Consider the following 21,881-nt stretch of genomic DNA (forward strand, 5'->3'; position numbering starts at 1 on the left):
ATCACACACTGACATTATGAACAGCCTGTAGATCTCCATATCGTCACCCTGTTAAAAATAATCGCCTAACTCATTTTTTCAAGTTTTGCAGGAAACACAAAAAAGTTCACCAAAAGTGTAACATATGACATTTATTTATCATTTCAGTCAAAAAGCATGTAACAAAGTATGGCTATTGGCATAGTAATAACACTGTGTGAAAATTATGTAACTTAAGAGAAATAAATGACTTAGGCAATTTTTTGAACATGCCTTTGTGACTTAAGCTTATCTCGCTTAACTTCTAGCATGATCATTACGAGAAGCTTCAAAACCTCCAGTGAAGACAAAAATACAACTTAGCTTTCTGTATGTTGATCACCCAGGTATCTCAGTTCCACAGATTATGAGGTGGAAATCCACTCTTATTAACTAAGAATTCAAAAATCAACCAGTTTTATAAATCATCTTTATTTTCAAGTTATTAACAAATGGTTATTATTATTAAACAACGATGATCACAAACAATTATAGTGCAACAAAGGTCTTTGTCTTAGCACAACAAAACTAAATGTTGGCCTTCATTGACGTGTGCTTTAACCCATAAGAACCCATGGTGACACCCGTGTAACAAACACGTTAAATCTTCTATTTTTTGTTACTCGGCTAAGTTTAAACCCATTTAACAATTCTAATCCGTTACTAGGGTGTCCTGTATTGCATTTAACTTGTTTTGACCATATTTCCTGAACAAATTAAAGTCACAATTTTGATAAACAAAAAGACACATGGTTATTTGTATTTATTTATTATCGATTTATTATTATTATGCTACTTAAAAACAAATCTAAAAAATAATTTGTTGTTAAACAGAACTAATAATGTCACAATTTTGATAGATGGTGTGGAGATGCAGAGAAAAAGGCAAATTTGTGTCTAGTTTTTATTTTTATTTTAAAATACGAAATATTATAAACATAAATACTATAAGCGGCCAATGTAATGTTTATGTCACATCACAGATCTTTGACATTTAGGGATAGTGTTTTTGAAAACACATCAGAAATGGTGGTATATCCCCCATAACTTTCCTTTAAGGATAACTGGGTCTGAGTTCTTATGGGTTAAATAAAAACACAGCCAACTCCCATGGTCTGTATGTCCACCAACTTTAAGATGAAGGCTTAAGGTTATTATATAACTCAGTAAGACTTTAAAAAACACCAAGATCCTTCACACAGTTAAAATAATTAGGTTACACACAGTTCACAGTTTTCCATTATTTCTAGGACCTGGCCTGTGCCCAGTCAAACAAATTGCATGACATTGTCAACATTAAAAATAATAATAATGGTTTTTTTTTGTTATATAAAAGCCTTAATAAATGCTGTATAATCACAAATCAAGTTAGTACAATGTTACAAAATTGTGAGTAACAATCATTACATGTCTTGTTGTAATTCATAGCAAAAGGACAAAGAACATTTTCAAATATAAACAGGCGGTGTTAATGAACAAATAAGTTAATTCAACTCTTAACAAGCTGACTCTTACAGAAGTTTGCACGATTACAAAAGTAACAGCAAGAGCAAACCTTTAATGATTTTACAGTAGATTTAAAATGTTGGGAAACCCATTCATCCACAAAGGAGTCTTTATAGAAAGAGGCTTGTTTATCCAGTTTTGCAGAGAACTCTGCACTTGTTACACCTCTATACCATATTAATATTACTTCATGCATTACCTTATGATTTGTTTGCCTTCCTTAGCATAGAGGCTGCTTCTGTAAGAGATGATGATGTATAGAGTAGTAAGAAAAACATTTATATTTTGAAAAATGTGCGCAATTTTAACTATTATGTTTAGCATGGTCAATCAAAAGAATAAATAAACGAAGACCCTGTTCCTTTTTTGGAACATGTTGCAGGCATAAAATTCTGAATTCAGTGTATTTTAACAGTAAACAACAAAGTTGATCAGTTTGGACATTAAATATATTGTCTTTGTACAGTTTTCAATTAAATATATTTCGAAAAAAGGATAAGTGAATGATCACACTGTTTTAAAACGTTTAAGAGAGCATTCCAACTTTTTGGAATCTGGGTTATAATAACTACTTACAGACTAACACCATCCAAATTCATTTTTTCAGGAAAAAGCATTTCTGCAAGAATTTCTATATCTCTCAAATAGAGTACATTTAAATAATTATATCATCATGTCATGGCAATAATCAAACTCTCTTTTACATTTGACATGTTCAGGTCATATTGTCCACTGACCTTTGAGCAGAGAAGTGCACTTCTTGTTGGCCACACACACTTTAAAAGGCTTTGATTATGTTCTGGATTTCCCATCTTTGGCCAGAGCATTCCTGTATTAGAAGTTTGCCGTTTTTAATCTCCAGACATCTTTCTGTCTGTTTGTTCTTCAGTTCTTTGCCCTGGAAAAGTGATTAAGTATCAAGAATGTGGATGCACAGTATTACATCATATACTGACAGTTGATAACCACAGTCATTATAATTATTATTATTATTGTGAGTCATCCTAAAGTCATCCGCTCTCAAAAGCCACATCTCTTCCATGACTGTGGAAACTTGTCGTACCTGAGTGAAGTTCCAGTAAATCCCCATTCCTTTCTGCATGGCCTCTTTGCAAGGGTAAAGGCCAGGCTCTGTTTCCTTGTTCCCAACGTCAGCTATACACCGATTCTGATTATACTTGTGGGACTTGATGCCGCCAATATAGAGCTCACCGCTTGTGCGATAATAAGTGATCTAAAACATTTTTTAAGAAGACAAGCAGCAAGCAGATTAGGCAGATCAGTAAGCCAACTGAAGCCAGTTGAAACAGAACCGTTTTAATTGGTACTTGTAGATTTTATGAGATTATTTTTTATTTAACACTACTTACTTGAGGTCCATAGTAGTAGCAGGTGTAGGCGATGGGTGTGTGACCTGGCACTGGGCCTTGGTCTAAGCACATGTTAGCATCAAGGTTCTTCATCTAGAAATTGGGGAGTTCATCATTTTGTTATATTATAAATATAACATATATTATATAATTATAAAAAATAATAGTATTGCATTCAGGATTGAATCCTAAAAACACAAATATGGCCCAGCCACCCTACGGAGGAAACTCATTTCAGCCGCTTGTATCCGTGATCTTGTTCTTTTGGTCACTACTCAAAGCTCATAACGATAGGTGAGGGTCGAAACATAGATGGAGCGGTTAATTGAGAGCTTTGCCTTCAGGCTCAGCTCCTTCTTCGCCACAACTGACCACCACTGAATTCCTCCCGTACTTGAGTTTTTGTTTGAGCAACCGCTGCAGCGCTTTTGGCCGAATGGTGCCCATGTGCTGCTTCCAGAGACCCTCCAGCCAGCCAAGCCTCCAATCACCCCCTCCAGGTTACACCATCATTGCCCATGTGAGTGTTGAAGTCTCCCAGAAGAACGATATAGTCCCCATGAGGTATCCCTTCCAGGACTGCACCCAGAGACTCCAAGAAGGCCTGGTACTCCAAAGTGCTGTTTGGTGCATAAGCACAAACAGTGAAAGACCTTCTCCTTGTGATTTGGTTGTATTGAGGCGACCCTCTCGTTCGTTGGGGAGAACTCCAAAACACTCATCCAGGGGCTTGTGAGTATCCCAACACCTGCCCAGCGCCTCTCACCCTGGGCAACTGGGACCCATAGACTGTATATAAATAATGGACGTAGTCACCGTGACGTCACCCATTGGTTTGTGGCCCGTTGGAAGCCTCGAGTTCAGCGTTATACTTGTCGCCATCTTGTTTCCAATACGCGGAGCAGACCATATCTGGACTGTAGAGGAGGAGAGGGATCTGATCACTGACTACAGCCTCTCTACACCTCAACCTGACTGAGAGAAGCTGCTGCTAATTCATGTTAGCATTAACTGGAGCATTAACTGGGATGTTAGTTTTGGCTAGCAAAAAAACAAAAACAAAATGTATCTTTCTTACCTCAGAAAACTGAGCAGAGACTCCTTGGAGTGTCTGTTAGTCCAACCAAACGCTGAACTAGACATTTTTACTGAACAAAACGTTCAAATAAACTGTCATTAAGTGAAAATACAGTGAAAGGGTCAAAGTTATGAGACCAAATCTGTAAACGTCCTCTTTTCTATCTATATAACGTTATATATAACTTTATTGACACGTTGCCATGGATACGCATTGCTCTGCTTCTCTCCTGGTGACGGCTCGCCTTGTTAGTGACCTGTCAATCAAAGGTAGCCCCGCCCCCAAATCATATGATACTTTATCTTCTATTTTCTTCTAAATGGGGCCATTATTAGAACTATTGACATCAAATTGTCTTGAAGATGATTTTTTACTAGTGATTGAGACCATATTGTTGTCTTAAAAAAGATTTCTGAGGTAATAAATCAAGTCAGAAGTTTTCAAATTTTGCACTGAAATGAATGGGCAGATTTTTTTTGCAGCCAAACTTAGCACCCCCTGCTGGAATTTTCGGTGGATTGCAGGCTTAAGGCACTTCCTGGTTGGCCTCCATGCTCAGACACGGAGGTTGCCGCCTGGTTGGATCTGAAGCTATGCGTGGAGGTGAGCCCAACTTTATCTAGCCAGTAACAATCCACAAAGTGGTCCCAGGGGAGGGGCCAAACTAAGACCGATTCAAAGACCCTTATGAAGAGGAAAAAATGAAGACAAGAGTACTGCCTGGACCATACATACAAAACATTAGATAAAACTAAACTTACTCCTCCGAATGCAACAAGGTTGTCCAAGGGATCCAGCTTGGGATAAACATTCTCCAGGTACCATTTGAAAGGTTTACAATTCAACCTTTCTCTGAGTTTTTTCCTCTCTGAAACATCCCCGATGTCGATTCCATGATTCTGTGGAGAATATGGCATGATTTTATTTCATGTTTTCAGTAACTAATTATGTACTCATAAGAAAAGCTTTTAATTATCGGTCATTGGATGTTGCACCTGCAACCTGTGTGTAGCATAAAAAGGGCATCATCATTTTTTCCCCTTCTTGACTAAATTTGAAGTACCTCAAATGGCAAGTTCCAAACCAAGTTGACATTGTGTTTGTATTCATCCATCCAGACTTCTGCTACCCTCAGGGCATTCCTCCTCATGGCAGAGGCCAGGTCAGGCATGTAGGGCTTGTGGGCCCTCTCAATGTGGGCGATCATGGAGCATGGAACTACTTCAATACTGCCTCCACAGGTCCACACCTACCGGTATAAGCATAGAAAACCAGTATTAGATAGAGTCATGAAAAACTTTTAGACTGGGTTTCCACAAAAGTTCTGCTAAAGTGCAATAACGAGCTCTGACGTAATTTCGGCCTTAGAACATTTCCACGTGATATTGACGTCCATTTACATTATAATCTGGCATCTCGGAACGAAGACTGACGAGACGGTAGTGGTATCAGAACTTGCTGAGAAGATAATTAATGACTCCTCTCATCCCATGTACAGCGAATTTGAGCTTTTACCTTCAGGGAAGCGGTCTAGGCTACCGATGGCAAGGAAAACCTACAAAAAGTCCTTTGTCCCAGAAGCTGTCAACGCTATAAATAAGAGCAGAATGCGGTAGATATTTACCTGTTTACTCCTGTTGTTTCCTTTGCTGATGGTTTATTCTCTGAATAAGGCAGGTCTAAGACCTACATTTGTAAACTTGATCTGTACTGTGGTGTGCTTTTATGAAATTTTGTACTTGAATGGGAGATGTGTGAAGTACAGTTATTGCTGTAGGCTATTTTATATTTTTATATCCTTGAAATGTTTTTGTCTTTATTGTTTTACTATTTATTCTGTTTGTTTTGAGACATGGTGAAACCAAAGAGGAATTTCCACTCAGTGGATAATAAAGTTTTCGTATTCGCAACTGCCCGTTGTGCTGTTTTTAGTTGTAGAGATATGCTACATGCTCAAGCAAAGTTGTTCTGCATTTTGCTTTACATGATTCGATTACTGTTGGACTCTAGTGAGAGGCGTGTTTCTGATGATACGGCCATATTCCTGTACGAAAAGCGTGATCAATAGCCGCTTTCACACTGCCTCTTCAAGGCGTTATATTTATGCCTCTGTGACATTTTGCCTGCAATCTGAACATCGCAGAGAGAATAACTGAATCGTTAAATTGGTGAGACTGTTCAAGGCGAGATCAATATGAACCGGCTGAGCCAGCAAGACGGAAAATATGTGTCGTACCTTATTTGTGGACCAACATCCGGGTAGTTTGAAAGGAAGTGGACCTTATCATCAGAAACACGGCTCTCAATAGAGTCCAACAGCAATCGAATAATGTTCAGCAAAATGCAGAACAACTTTGCTTGAGTCTGTAGAATCTCTACAGCGAGGAAAAGCATGATGTGCTGTTCTTCCACCATTATTGTTTTGAATGCTGCCGTTGGTTACTGTACACATCACATGCTACATAATACATACTATACTGTGCTGTGCAACTGTGCTGCACTGAACTACAGTAAACTACAGTAACTACACTACCAAAGTGTGGTGCATGGACCCCTGGGGGTGCGCGAGATGAAAAATATAATGCCGGTCTGATAATTACACAATTAAATATTTTTTCCCCACACAATAAAGAAGTGTAAATAAACATTTCCTTTGTAAAATGTAAAATCAAAAACTGTAATATTAATTAATAAATAAATGCAGGCTATTCAAAATGTACTTCATCTTAAAATGAAGCTACTTGCTGCAATTTTTGTTCAACGCGGCTTAAAATATTATAACATTTTCCTCAATTTATGTGCTTTCTGCCTCTGATCCTGAGCCTGTCATCATCCTCTTTGCTCTTAAAAGTGGAAGCTTGTTCATAACTTTGTTGCTTTATATTGAAACTGTGTTCAGGTTAATTCAAATGCATTGAGTGCATTGTTGTGATGGTGATTATTTAATTATATGTGTGTTCTCATTTGAGCATGATTAAACATGCCGCCTTTAATATCGCTATAAAAAAGCTTATTACATTTAGTTTTTTTTGAAGGTGTGGGGGATTGGGGGTGCGTCAACACGGTTGGGACGTAGAAGGGGGTGCACGGCTAAAAACGTTTGGGAACCGCTGTCCTAAGGCAAAAGAGCTCGATACAGCACTATAGTTGGACTTTTGAGGAAATGCAGACTGAAAGGGGATATTGATTTGGTTAGCTAGCTTTAAGCATGAGGAGTAACACTGTTTCAGGTCAGGGTAAGAATATCAAAATAAACTGATTAAAAGGCAGAGGAGGGCAGGATAGGACGGTCAGCTTCAACATCCAACAAATATGTTTATTGTGTCAATCAATCAATCAGACTTTATTTGTATCCACCTTTCATACAAGAGAAATGCAACATAAAGCACTTTACATAAAAAAAATAAATACAAAAAATAAAAAAGGAGAAAATAATAATAATAAAAAGATAACGAAACATAGAAACAAACACCCTCCACCCCACCCACCTTCATCCCCCCCCATCCTATTAAAAACAAAGCACAAACTGAGGAACTGAGGAAACACTGGAGGCAGGTTAGAAATAAATTATATAAAGGATAAAGTAAGATAAAATAAAATAAAATAAGATAAAAAAGACATATATAATAATAATTTAAAAAAAAGTAAAAGTCAATAATGACAATGGAAAGTATATATATATATATATAAAAAATAAAATAAAAAGCTAGATAAAAAAAGTAAATAAAAGTAAATCAGATAAATAGGCTGGGCTAAGACCATTAAGAGATTTATAAACCAGTAAAAGAATCTTAAAATCGATTCTGAAATGCACAGGTAGCCAATGCAGAGACTTTAAAATAGGTGTAATGTGAGCTCTCTTTCTGGACTTTGTCAACAGACGAGCAGCTGAATTTTGTAATAACTGTAATCGATCTAATTTTTTGTTAGGTAGTCCAGAAAGTAGAGCATTACAATCGCCAGTTCTGTATAATGGATATATAGACCAAGACCTCCTTTTCTTTCCGCTCATTGTTTACAGTCTGATTTGTATCTTCATCAGGTTTTTTGTATGTGTTTAGGTCCAGATGACATTTTGAATAATTTCTATGAATGGACATTGACATAGCCAATGAGTTCCGAGGTTGCATTCAACCAAGGCCCACTCAAAGGTAATTGATCAATACTTCTTGGACTACAAACAGAAAACAAAAAGCGTCTTGTTGCAAACACACTCTGCATTTATATGCATATATCTATTAACTGAGATTATCAAGAAAGTGAATAAAACATTATCCAGGAAGTTCTTCTTCAGGCCTGATCCATGTACACTACTGGTCAAAAGTTTTAGAACACACCAACTTTTCCAGAATTTAATTGAAAATGATGCAGTTTAATGTCTCAGTGTACTCTGAAATGAATGCACATTTGCAACATTTAAAATTCTTTATTGAGCATGATAGTGTTTTGAAAGTAAAAAAAAGATTCAAAATCACATTTTATGTTGGACTAAAGGACTAAAAAAAGACACAAAATGACCAAAAAAAGACACAAAATGACCAAAAAAGACATAAAATGACAAAAAAAGACACAAAATGACCAAAAAGACACAAAATGACTTACAAAGACATGAAAAGAATTAAAAAATGGACAAAATAGCCCAAGACTCCATAGAGTTAAGTTGTTAACCCATTTCTTGTTCCCTGAAAAAGGCCTACTTGTATAATTCTGAAATGTACATTATTTTTCAGTTTTTGTTAACCTTACCTTTTTGTATTTACCTTTGGCAGTTCACCACTTACCTTTGTACCCTTTCAAGCTGTTCATTTGACTTGAACTGCTTGAATTTCAATAAAAAACTGGAAAAATTGGGGTGTTCTAAAACTTTTGACCGGTAGTGTATTTCAGTCCTTATTGGACAACACGTAACAGCTGTTTGTATAAGAAAGGTTTTTTGTTTGTTTTTTAACTCTGGAAAGATTTTTTTTACAGCAGTAATAATTTCATCAGGCCATTAGGTTATGATGTTAGATAGATGTTTACTCACACGAATTCCCAGCTCGACATTTTCTCCACCGTACACTTTCATTCCTTCATCAAGGACTCCAATTTCTCCAAGAAACTTCCTGTCAGCAACTAGGATCCCCATGACAGATGGACTTCTGGAGTAAAAACATGTATAAAGTACATCAGTATTACCACAGATGTAAAGGTTTTAGAAAATAAGGAATGTCAAATCCAAGGTAGGGCTTTTTAGGACAATGCTGTTATATTAATTTGATAATCAGAAGCACACTGATTGATTTCACTTCAACTTACTTTCCAGGCAATGAACCATCTTTGAGTTTGTAATATTCATCTGAAAAACTCTCATACATGCACCATAAAGCCCAGTCGAAGGCGTGTGCTGCTGGGAAGTATTTGGTAACCGTGAGGTCATCAAAGTTGACTCTGTCAAACACAGGGGATGTCACCACAGTTCGATCAGCTTTGATCTGTGTCAGCAGGGGTTCAGCCCTGCACGAGAGGAAAGAGAGCTACATTATTTCAACAGTATGTACTTTACTAAACAACCGGTTAGACTGCTGGGTGAATATTTCCTGGTCTCTTTCCGCTAAATGATTACAAGTTATGAATGGGAGCTGGCATGCATTGTAAAATGCCAGTTACTCTCCTATTGTTTCAGTGTTTGTTCAGTGACAGAGGATACATTTCACAGAAACAAGAGCCTTCCCTGAAAACTTTAATTTGCTTTGCATTTAGTGCCAAAATCTGAAGGCACACCTGTATTGATATTGGTCCAAAATACCCTCTATAACGTGTTATCACTTTTATCACTGTCAAAGTTAATTTTTATGTTTAATGTTAATGTTTAATTTACTTTGAACTTAGGAATGGGAGCTGGCATGTGTTGCAAAATGCCAGTCTCTCTTATTGTTTCAGTGTTTGTTCAGTGACAGAGGATACATTTCACAGAAACAAGAGCCTTCCCTGAAAACTTTAATTTGCTTTGCATTTAGTGCCAAAATCTGAAGGCACACCTGTATTGATATTGGTGATATTGGGGTCATGAAAGGAGCGTCCACGTCGCGGCCCTGGGAGTATTGACGAGATCAACGAGATCGATGAGATCGACAAGATCGACTAGATACTGCTAATCCTTTCACCACTACAAGCAAAAGTTACAAGCTACAACACAGCCACAAGCCACGCTACAAGCTACGCTGAAAGCTGCAAGCTACAAGCCACAAAGCTACAGAACAGAAAAACATCATGCCTGGAGATGGGCACAAAGGTCGATCCTGGAAAAGAGGAACTTCCTCACAACCAGCATTGACAGTCATATCTGTGAACATCGAAGGGTTCTCCTCTGCAAAACAAACCATCTTAGCTGATCTATGCAGCAAGCAACACTGTGACGTGCTCTGCTTGCAAGAGACGCACAGAGGGAGTGAAAATAATCGCCCCACCATACCAGGAATGGCCCTGGCCATTGAGCGACCTCACAGGCAGTACGGCAGTGCCATATTTGTAAAAACAGGCCTAGCTATAGAAGCTACAGACATGTCAGATTGCCATGATATCGAAGTCCTATCTATTGAGCTAAGCAGTGCTGTAGTAACATCTGTCTATAAACCACCACCTGTAGACTTTATTTTTCCCCAGCCAATCCCCAAAGTACACAGCAAACCACAGATCATTATTGGTGACTTCAATAGCCACAGTACCCAGTGGGGCTACCCTGAAACGAACAAGGATGGAGAAGCAGTAGAGGAATGGATAGTTACCAACCAACTATGTCTTATCCATGACCCCAAGCTACCACACTCGTTCTTCAGTGCTCGCTGGAAACGGGGCTATAATCCAGATCTTACCATGGTCACAAATAACATCGCTGGGCTGTGTAAAAAGACTGTGCTGGACCCTATCCCATCAAGCCAACACCGTCCCATTGGGATCCTAATCAATGCAGCTGTAGTTCCAACCATCGTGCCCTTTAAAAGGCGTTTCAACTACAAGAAAGCAGACTGGGAAGGCTTCACCAACGAGCTGGAAGAGAAGATCAAAAATATAATACCAGTTAGCACAAACTATGACCAATTTGCTAACCTGGTGCTGAAAACTGCTCGGAAACATATCCCACGTGGCTGTAGAGTTGAATATATACCTGGTATTTCAAACGACTGTGCAGGACTCTATGACAATTATGTCAGCATGTTTGAATCAGATCCCTTCTCAGAGGAAACAACTGCCCAGGGCGAGAAGGTAATGAAAAGCATTGCCCAAGAGCGAAGCAAGACCTGGAACGCTCTTATTGAGTCCACAGACATGTCAAAAAACAGCAAGAAAGCATGGACACTTATTCACAAGCTACGGGGTGACCCTAAAGCAGCTCCTCAGCACCCAAAAGTCACTGCCAACCAAGTTGCCAACCAATTGCTTGAAAATGGAAAGAGTGGAAAGAGCATGAAAAAGATCAAGCTGAACCGCAAGAAATACACAGAGGACCCTGCATTTACAAGACAGCTCACTATGGAAGAGCTGGAAGGGGGAATCGCTACCCTCAAACCAGGAAAAGCAATTGGATTGGATAACATTGCAACCGAACAGATCAAGCACTTCGGTTACAAGGCCAAGACATGGCTCCTACAGCTCTACAATGAGTGCCTAACAACACACAAGCTCCCGAACATCTGGAAAAAAGCCCACATTATAGCACTGCTGAAACCTGGGAAAGATCCATCCGCTCCCAAGAACTTCAGACCAATCTCACTTCTGAGTCACACCTACAAGCTCTTCGAACGTCTAATCCTCAACAGAATTGGCACCTTTGTTGACGAACACCTCATCCCTGAACAAGCAGGTTTCCGCCCAGGCAAGTCGACAACTAGTCAAGTACTCAACCTCACCCAGTACATCGAAGATGGCTATGAGGAAGGGATGGTAACTGGTGTGGTGTTTGTCGACCTCTCAGCTGCTTATGACACAGTCAACCACAGATGTCTCCTCAGCAAGATCCTGGAGACCACAAGAGACATCCGTCTGACAGAGCTGATTGAAAGCATGCTTGAAAACAGGCACTTTTTTGTTGAACTTGGAGGAAAGAAAAGCAGGTGGCGAAGACTCAAGAATGGTCTCCCACAGGGAAGCGTGCTTGCACCACTTCTTTTCAACACCTATACCAACGACCAACCAAAAAGTGCAGACACCCATCGCTTCATCTATGCAGACGATCTTGCCATAGGTGTACAAGCCACTGACTTCAAAATCGTGGAAGACAGACTCACCAACGCTCTGACAGAGCTAACACCTTACTATGAAGAGAACCACCTACGTGCAAACCCATCTAAGACACAGGTGTGTGCCTTCCACCTACGAAATCGTGAAGCTAAGCGCCAACTGAAGGTCAGCTGGTCAGGAACCTCCCTTGAACACTGTGAGCACCCAGTCTACCTAGGGGTAACCCTGGATAGATGCCTCTCTTTTAGGACCCACATTGAGAAGACTAAGTGTAAAGTGAGTGCGAGGAACAACATCATCCGCAAGCTCACTGGTACAACATGGGGTGCTAATCCACAGACCCTTAAGACAACCGCACTTGCTCTCTGCTACTCAGCTGCAGAGTATGCCTGCCCAGTATGGGAGCGAGCTGGCCATGCCAAGAAGTTGGACCCCGCCCTAAATGCTACCTGCCGTCTTATCACCGGCTGCCTAAAACCAACACCTACAGAGCGCCTTTACATCCTGGCAGGAATAGCCCCACCAGAGATACGACGACAAGCAGCAAGCAAGAAGGAGCGGCAACAACAGTCCACTGACCAAAGACTTAAGTCCAGAAAAAGTTTCCTGAAAAGTGTCCCACCCCTCGGAACACCGAGCACAAGCAGCGAAAGAGTCACTCGGTGGGAAGAAAGACTTGACAACCTTCCACCAGAAACAACAATGAAGCTAAAGGCGAGTGAGGCACTGCCCCCCGGAGCAGACACCAACTACACACTGTGGAAATGCTTAAACAGACTAAGATCTGGTGTTGGATGTGCAAAAGCCACTCTCGCAAAATGGGGACATCTGAATGATGGGGACGCCGTGTGTGACTGTGGCACTGAACCACAGACCATGCAGCACCTCCTGATATGCCCCCTGCTGGAACAGCCCTGCACAGCATCGGACTTAGCAGAGTTTAATGAGAAGGGACAGAAATGTGTTCAGATGTGGCTGAACCACATCTAGCCAAGCCTTGTAACTGACTGTCTTGTGGACACGATAAGAAGAAGATTGTTTCAGTGGCAGAGGATGGAGGTAAGAACCGGTTAGTACTTTTATTTGCTTTGCTTTTATTCATTTTTTCCACCGCTGAAGCACAATTGCAAAATCAGCCTGCTATATCCAATCCAATCCCTTTTATTTATATAGCACAACTTTAGCAAACACAAGGTTTCCAAAGTGCTGCACAAACAATAAATACATAACACAATACAAAGAGATGTAGTAAACAATAGATCAGTAAGATGCAATAAGATAAAATAAATTAAAAATGGGATAAAAATAAATAAAATAAAATGTAAAATGTACTGCCCGCACAAAATAAAATATGCATGAATACACTGCTATACTATTGCACTACAAATTATTTATCATTCACCAATAATTTACCACTACCCTTGTCAAGTGCAATGCCTTTAATGCCCTAATAGCCTCAGTGGAGCTGTTTATAATTTGAATTGAATTGAATTTATTTTATTTGATAGGGACAATGCAGTTAGCATAGATACAGGACATGCATCTGATGTGCTGCATACAGAGATATAGCTTCAGCTAATTTTCAACTCCCGTCCCTAGTTGGGCTTTTACAACTACATACAAAATCACAATACTAAAAAAATCCAATATACAATTACACCATCTACAAAATATAATACAATTACAAACAATTACAATATACATTTACCCTGAGAAAAAAAAAAATATATATATATATATATAAAATAAAATAAACCCTGTATAAATATAGCTTAGAGTTTAAAATCATCATAAATCTATACAACAATAAAGGAGAAAAGAAAGAAATAACAGAAAAAAAGAAAGAAGAAAAAAAAAAAAAAAAAAAAAAAACTACTTAAGACTATAAGACTTTAAGAATGGGTACAGCTCTGGTTTGCTTTGAGCCAACACTTAATGTTTTTTGTGAATGTTTCAGGATTAGTTATTGATTTTATTTCAGTTGGTAATGTATTCCAGATTTTACAGCCTTTAATTGAGAAAGCTGACTGTCCAAAAGTGGTTCTACGGTGTTGAATTCTGCAGTTTCCTTGCACTGTGTTTCTTGTTACTCTGTTACTGTTCTGTCTTTGAATATATCTGTGAAGAGGTTCAGGTGCAAGGTTATTAATACATTTGAATACCAACTTAAGAAAACACAAGTGTACAAAACTGTCAAAACTCAAAAGATTGTATTTTTTTAATATAAGACAACGATGCCACCGGATGGGTTTTTTATCCATTATTTTCAGTGCCTGGTTGTATAAAGAGGAAATGTTCTTTACTGCAGAAGGTGACGCTTGAGCCCATACAGTCAAACAATATGCAATATGGGAAAAAATCATAGAGTGCATGAAGACCTGAGCTGCTTGAGTTGGAATATAGTGCCTAATTAATCTGAAACAGTTAAGGTTACTCTTCACAGTTTTTGTGATTTTCTTAATGTGTGCATCAAACTTGAGCTGAGGATCTAAAACTATTCCTAAGAATTTAAATTCATTGACCTCTTGAATTTCTTTATTCTTCATTTTAACATGAAGACTTTCGTGAGAGCTTGGTTTTCTTATTGAGAAACACATTGACACAGTCTTATTTAAATTCAGAATGAGGTTATTGTGTTCCAACCACTGTTGGACTTCATTTAAGTGCTGTGTTAAGGTCTCTGCTGCCTTGCTAGGTGACTTAGCTGGAGCATAAATGACCGCGTCATCTGCATAAAGCTGGAAGCCGGCCTCAGGACAGGTTTTAGGTAAATCATTAATGAACAGACTGAAAAGTAATGGACCAAGAATTGATCCTTGGGGAATCCCCATTCTGTTGTATAAAAAGGAAGATTTTTCTTGATTGATTTTTACACACTGCTCTCTTTTCTGGAGATAAGAATCAAACCAATGAACTGCTCCTTTGGAAAATTTAAAAGATTTTAACTTAGCCAGTAGTATGCTGTGGTTGACAGTGTCAAAGGCCTTTTTAAGGTCCAGGAACACTGCCCCCACAACATTACCACTGTCAAGAGATTGCTTTATATTTTCAATGAAAAAGATATTTGCCATTTCGGTTGAATATTTTGGTCTAAATCCAAATTGTTGAGGGTGAAGCAGTTGATTGGTTTCTAGGTATTCAATAACCTGTAACGCCACAACCTTTTCAAGCACCTTTGACAATACAGGCAGAATAGAAATAGGGCGATAGTTGCTGACCAAATCCGAGTCTCCTGTTTTAAAGATTGGCGTAATGATAGCTTTCTTCCAGCTATTTGGGAATTTATTTTCTCTAATTGATAAATTAACAAGATGAGTCATGGGTTTGACAAGCTCCACACAGTGCTTCTTAATGAACAGAGTGTCCAAGTTATAGATATCCTTTGCCTTAGAATTTGACAGATTTTTAATTACTTCCAGTATTTTTGCTTCATTTACCTCTTTAATGCAAAATGAATTACATATATCTACAGCCTCCACGTCAATGACATTTGTTTGACAATCAAAATTCTGTGTTATTTCCTGAGCTGATTTTATGAAATATGTATTAAATTCATGATTTATTTCATTATATTCACACCTTTTGCTTCCGCTTTTGCTGCTGTGACAAGAGAATTTTCCCATTGTGGTATCAATAAAGTATAATCTAATCTAACAGGACGTTGATAAAAAAAGTTATTCTCAGCTAAACTAGGCAGGTCACCCTTTGCCATCATCAGTTTCTTAGTGCTTTGTGGTAGTATAATAAAAAAAACCTGAATGTTGTTAATGAAGACAAAAGTTAGCAAAGCTTTAGCTAATATGTTTCAAGACTTATTTGAAGTATTACACCAGGGGTGGTCAACCTGTGGCTCCAAAGCTTCATGTGGCTCTTTAGGCCGCCTGCAGGGGCTCCCCGTGGCTGAGACAAAAAAATGATATACATATTTTTACATTAAAATGTTCATTTATCAATGGTGTAGACCAAAAGCTATTTGGATTCCTCAATTGTAAAATTGTATAGCCTTTTTACAGCATATTAAAAAAGATATTTAAATCAACTAAAATGTGTTTCATAGCTTACAAAGTCTCCGGCCCGGTGCCTTAACTTTTAAGTTTTGCCAATTTTTAGTTTAGTTTTGAGTTCCCCGAGATAGACTAGTTTTCAAAATCATATTAATAAATGCTCAATATGACTATTAATAATGTTGGTAGGCTAATTTAGACTTATTAGGCTGTTTAATTGTTTCATTTTAGGCTCAATGTAAGGTTTGCGGCTCTATTCCGCGATTTTCTCTTTTTTTTTTGGCCAACAGTGGCTCTTTAGTTAGTAAAGGTTGCCCACCCCTGTATTACACATAGCAGTTAAAATAAACCAGTGTGTGAAATAATTTATTTTATTCTTACCACAGCTCATGGACTTCAATGTGTGCATCCAGGATGGCCACCACGTCAGCAGTAGCAGCCCTCCACCCAGAAGCCCTGGCGTGGGAAAGGCCTTTCTGCTCGTTGTGCCTCACTCTAGTAAAACGGAGACCTGGGTTCTGCTGCTCCAGGGACTTCACGTAGGCGTCAAAGTCTCCCTTCAGGTCCTCTGAATTGAGAAGAGAATGTGGGCACTGGTTTTAAGGCGTGACAGACATTGTTTTTACCACAACATGTTTAGAGGAGGCAGTCTCAACACAACCCAGAATGCAAAGCGGATCAGCTGAACATTTATGATCACAGATATGCCTCTATACCAGGGGTGGTCAATGGTGTAGACCAGGGGTGTCAAACTCTGGCCCGCGGGCCAAATTTGGCCCGCAGTGTAATTTTATTTGGCCAGCGAGGCAATACTGATAATATTATATATATATATATATATAATAATTTACAGCTAATACTACAAATCCCACAATGCCCTGCTGTTGTTTTGGCGCGTCAATCAGGACAGGACCCAGAAACGCTCCTCTGTGACAATCGTCATAGCAACCTCAAGCTAGAGCTGTCTCCGAGCTACCCCTTCCCAAAAATGGCGAAAAGAAAGGCAGAATTTATTAACCTGTTGAAAAAGTTTTTTTTATATTTAAATCAGAAGGATGCAAATAGAAAAGAGGCATACGATTTTTATTTAATTTTTATTTAATAAATTAATGACATTGATGCGTTTTTTATTTGAAATTTGATTTTGCATGTCTGCACTATTTAGTTATATGTTGTATGTTTATAAGCGTTGCTGGTTCCATATTTAATGTTAAAGCAAAACATGTTTGGTAAATATTAAAAGGTTTATTTGTTCAATGTTGGCCCACGATTTTATTCAAGTTTTAAATTTTGGCCCATTGTGTATTTGAGTTTGACACCCCTGGTGTAGACCAAAAACTATTCGTATTCTTCAATTGTAAAATTGTATAGCCTTTTTACAGCATATTAAAAAAGTTTGGACATTTAAGTCAACTAAAATCATAAATTCATAGCTTATGAAAGTCTCCGGCCCGGCGCCTTAACCTTTAAGTTTTGCTAACTTTGAGTTTAGTTTTGAGTTCCCTGAGATAGACTAGTTTTCAAAATCATATTAATAAATAATCAATATGACTATTAATAATGTTGGTAGGCTAATTTAGCCTTATTAGGCTTTTAATTTTCATTTTAGGCTCAATATAAGGTTTGCGGCTCCATTCCGCAATTTTCTCTTTTTTTTGCCAACAGTGGCTCTTTAGTTAGTAAAGGTTGCCCCCCCTGATCTATACTCTCAAACTACAGCATGCACTTTCACTGAAGTTTTAACATTTGGTTCATGTTTTGACTGTCTGATTTGAAATTTTAGTGATGATGTACTGATTGCCTTGTACTAAAAATTGTTAATGTGAGGCTCAGTGTGCTAGGGGGCTCCTAGCTTCCGCCAAGAAGTCCGTACCTGACTTTGTCCAATCCAGATGTTTTATATCGGCTCACTTTTGGAGCCAGCCTCAGGTGGCAGTACAAGGAACTGCTGTTTTTGTTACTTTAGCTTTGACTTCATTTTTCAGCCCCAGGTTGCTGCTTGGTTAAGATGGGCAAATTTGAGAAACACCATTTAGTATATTGCAATCCAGTGCCACACAAAGACCATCTACAGTCTTGAAATTACTAAATGTGTGGCCATCACACAGGGGTTAATACGCTTTTAAAATTATTGTGTGTCAATTTTGGATATATGCTTATTGTTTTTCTTGCCGAGAGTTAGATAAGAAGACTAATATCACTTTTATGTATGTCTGGTAAATATAAGGCTACAGACAGCACCTGGTTAGCTTAGCTTAGCTTAATGTATAGACTGGGGTAACTGTTTCCGGTCTTTATGCTAAGCTAAGCTAGCCAACTGCTGACTGTCTTCCTAATGGTGTTCAAAAACATGTAAATAAAAAAACTCGATGTGGGAAATATGAGTATCAGAGTGAAGCATCTGCACAATTTAACATATTTATCAGCCTGTTCCAGTCTTTATGCTACGCTAAGCTAGCCAGTTTAGTGAATAAGCATTTTTACAAATGTCTAATAACAGCTGAAAGTTAATTTGACACAAAGCATTTAGCGAGATTTACAAGACTACAGATATACATTAAAAAAAATATGAATCTGTAAATAGCATGCTGGATTCAGTTATCACCATATATTAAAGCCTTATACTGTTCAAAAATATTTAAATGAAAACATAGTTATCAGCCTGTTCTGCCTTGTGGTAATTTGTGTAATACATAAATATAGTAAGAGCTCTTGTTAATCACATGCCTTTACACAGTCTCATTCTCTCACACACTGTAATAAATTATTCTGTAGTCATTTTATTTTACTTAATATATTTGATAAAATGTATTAAATATAAATGTGTTCTTGATTTTGAGGCAGTTGTTTAAGTAACTTTAATATAAAAATGTTTGAGATAGAATCTACAATTTTTTATCACATTAAATATAATCTTTATGTGTATGTAATTCTAAATCAAGAGAATTTTGAATGAATCCAACACAAAAGAAATAGTCCGTTTTTAATTGACAGGCACTTCCTGTTAAGTTATTAACTCAACTTGTAACGTAGTTAGACTGAATTAATAATATTGCGTGCAATATGTTGCCTCAATTTTATTGAGTAGCTATTGTTTATCTTTTTTTTACAGTGCAGCCAACCAACCGTTAGAGCTATTGTCGTCCACCAATACTATTTCCTTCAGCAGATGTTTAGGGGTGCGGTCGATGATGCTGCGTAGAGCTCTTTTGAGGACAGACAGGGCCTCATTCAGGTAGATCAACACCACCCCAATACTCGGCAGGTCCTTTGGGTAAGTCTTTTTCAGACACCTATTAAAAAAACAGAAGGATCTCTAAAACCTCTATCAGTCAGTGACTGTCTCTCCCTCTAAAGCAGCTATTCTCAACCTTGGGGTCGGGACCCCAATTGGGGTCAGCAAATCATTTTGGAGGTCAGCTCTGTCTCCACTTAAAGTGTTCATGTGTTAATGTCTTTTTTTTGTCATTTTGTGTTTGTTTTTTTGTCATTTTGTGTCTTTTTTGGTCATTTTGTTTCCTTTTTTGGTCATTTTCTGTCTTTTTTTGGTCATTATGTGTCTTTTGGTCATTTTCTGTCTTTTTTTGATCATTTTGTGTCTTTTTTTGATAATTTTGTGTCTTTTTTGGTCATTTTGTGTTTGTTTTTTGTCATTTTGTGTCTTTTTTGGTCATTTTCTGTCTTTTCTGGTCATTTTCTGTCTTTTTTGGTGATTTTGTTTCCTTTTTTTGGTCATTTTGTGTCTTTTTTTGGTCATTTTGTGTCTTTTTAGGCCATTTTGTGTCTTTTTTTGATCATTTTGTGTCTTTTTTGATCATTTTGTGGTCAATTTGTGTCTTTGTTGGTGATTTTGTTTCCTTTTTTGGTCATTTTGTGTCTTTTGGTCATTTTATGTCTTTTTAGGCCATTTTGTGTCTTTTTTTGATCATTTTGTGTCTTTTTTGGTCATTTTGTTTCCTTTTTTGCTCATTTTCTGTCTTTTCAGGTCATTTTGTGTCTTTTTTGGTCATTTTGTTTCCTTTTTTTGGTCATTTTGTTTCTTTTTTGGGTGATCCGAACTGTGCATGTGAGATTCTGTTCAGTGAGCGGGGGTCGCGGACAACATACATGTTAAATTGGGGGTCGCGACTCAAAAAGGTTGAGAACTACTGCTCTAAGGTGTGTACATACTGTATCCAAAGACAAACCAGAAAGTTGATTAGCAAACAACAAACAGTGAAGTAAAAAAACCAGTCTGTCTTCTTAGAAAACAACAAGATATACCTTGGATCTCTCGTGTCTGGAAGAGCCCGATCCAGAGGAAGGCGATCGCTGAGAAAAACATTGTATCCATACTTCTCAAACAAACCCTGTGCCTCTCTTTGGTCGTCCTCAGACAGATTCTCCCCCCACTTCTTGAACAGAGCAGATTCTGGGAAAAATTTATTAGATTTTTTCTCTTTGGGCTCCTCCTTTTGTTCCTGGATCTTTGCTGCAGGTTGCTCTTTCTGCTCTTCCTCCTTTTTGACAGCTGCTGCTGCTGCTGGTGGTCTGTTTCTGTCCTCTTCGAGCATTTTCTGCATGATGTCCTGCTTTTTCTCAAAAGCTTTGATGACATTATCTTGATGAAATGATGACAGGGAGTAAACAACAACAAAAAAAGATGGAGACATGATCACTTTTTGCAGAAATCCTGGACTACACGTTTTTATTTGTAAATGAAAAAAAAAGTTGCCTTGATTGATTCTACATAAAAATAGCATTTGATTGACAACCAAAGGGAAATTGCATTTTAATAGCACAAGAGATACTAGATGAAAATACATGTTCATACATCATTTAAAATACAGAAAACACACTAAACAACATAATAGGCTATTGGAAAACAGGAGAGAAAACAATTTAAGAATTCATAAATGGCACACTGTATAAGTTTGACCTCATTAATCATTAATAGACAGAGACTTCCATTAGTTCCATGAGAAGCCACGGATTAATTACTCTACAACACATCAGATTGTTCATTTTCATGCGTCATCATTTTTGTGTCTAAACATGCAGATGACATAAAGACAGAATACCTTTGAGGAAGTTATTGTGTGTTAAACTATTTAATCTTCCCACTTTTTTTTAGCAGTTACTTCAGGTACAATATAATCCCCATCTTACTTTGTCGTGAAGAACTATTTTTTAAAGAATCTGAGTAATTTGTATATATCCACTGGGGGAAAAATAAATAAATCTTTGTCTGGCTCAACTCACGGAGATTGTTGATGCTTGTCTCCAGGTCAGAGAAACTCCTGATCACACGCAGCGTGTCGAACTGTGTCTCAGACTGCACTGAGTGCTCATATCCATTCTTTAGAAACATGCCCACGTACACCACGAGCCCAATCCCCCCCAGGACAAGTAGCGGCCGCTTGATCCACACTGCTCTCATCTCTGATAACACACCGTCTCACCCCACAGGAAGAGATGCAAAATATTAGATGGCAGACTACTGGACTAACAGGTTCAGCCAGAAAAAAGGTAAAAATAAATGTGATATGTTCGGTTGTAGGTGTGCGGGTAAAGGGGAGGGAGCACGCGACGTGGGACGCGCCGCGCAGGTGATCCTAATCAGTGGGCGGGCGTCCTGAAGTCACCTGCATGATGCAGATTAACAAGTACTGTAATGGATTAAAATACACCATTAACCCTTTATCA

General features: G+C 38.1%; 1 protein-coding gene across 2 annotated transcripts; it reads right to left on the reverse strand.

Annotated features, from left to right (window-relative positions):
* Positions 1–189: 189 nt before the first annotated feature.
* On the reverse strand, positions 190–21,615 carry LOC131972901 (probable polypeptide N-acetylgalactosaminyltransferase 8). 2 transcript variants are annotated; one of them, XM_059334705.1, is made up of 12 exons: positions 21,438–21,615; positions 20,460–20,796; positions 19,323–19,489; positions 16,578–16,764; positions 9,271–9,468; positions 8,999–9,113; positions 5,036–5,221; positions 4,734–4,871; positions 2,895–2,987; positions 2,588–2,758; positions 2,262–2,422; positions 190–411 (listed from the first exon to the last, which is right to left on the reverse strand). In XM_059334705.1, the coding sequence occupies exons 1-11, from the start codon at positions 21,613–21,615 to the stop codon at positions 2,303–2,305; spliced, it is 1,890 nt and encodes a 629-aa protein (XP_059190688.1). In that variant the 3' UTR covers positions 190–411; positions 2,262–2,302. The 2 variants fall into 2 exon arrangements, with proteins under 2 accessions (XP_059190688.1, XP_059190687.1); XM_059334704.1 differs by lacking the exon at positions 190–411 and adding an exon at positions 438–1,762.
* Between the last annotated feature and the right edge of the window lie 266 nt (positions 21,616–21,881).

Source organism: Centropristis striata, chromosome 6, assembly GCF_030273125.1.
Source record: "Centropristis striata isolate RG_2023a ecotype Rhode Island chromosome 6, C.striata_1.0, whole genome shotgun sequence".
NCBI classification, from domain to species: Eukaryota; Metazoa; Chordata; class Actinopteri; order Perciformes; family Serranidae; genus Centropristis; species Centropristis striata.

Coding starts and splice junctions, on each gene's coding strand:
- LOC131972901 (XM_059334705.1), bottom strand. CDS start 21,615: ATGAGAGCAGTGTGGATCAAGCGGCCGCTACTTGTCCTGGGGGGGATT. Junction 9,469..16,577: donor ATTGAAGTCCATGAGCTGTG/GTAAGAATAAAA, acceptor CCTCTCGTGCAG/GGCTGAACCCCTGCTGACAC. Junction 4,872..5,035: donor TTTGGAACTTGCCATTTGAG/GTACTTCAAATT, acceptor TATTCTCCACAG/AATCATGGAATCGACATCGG.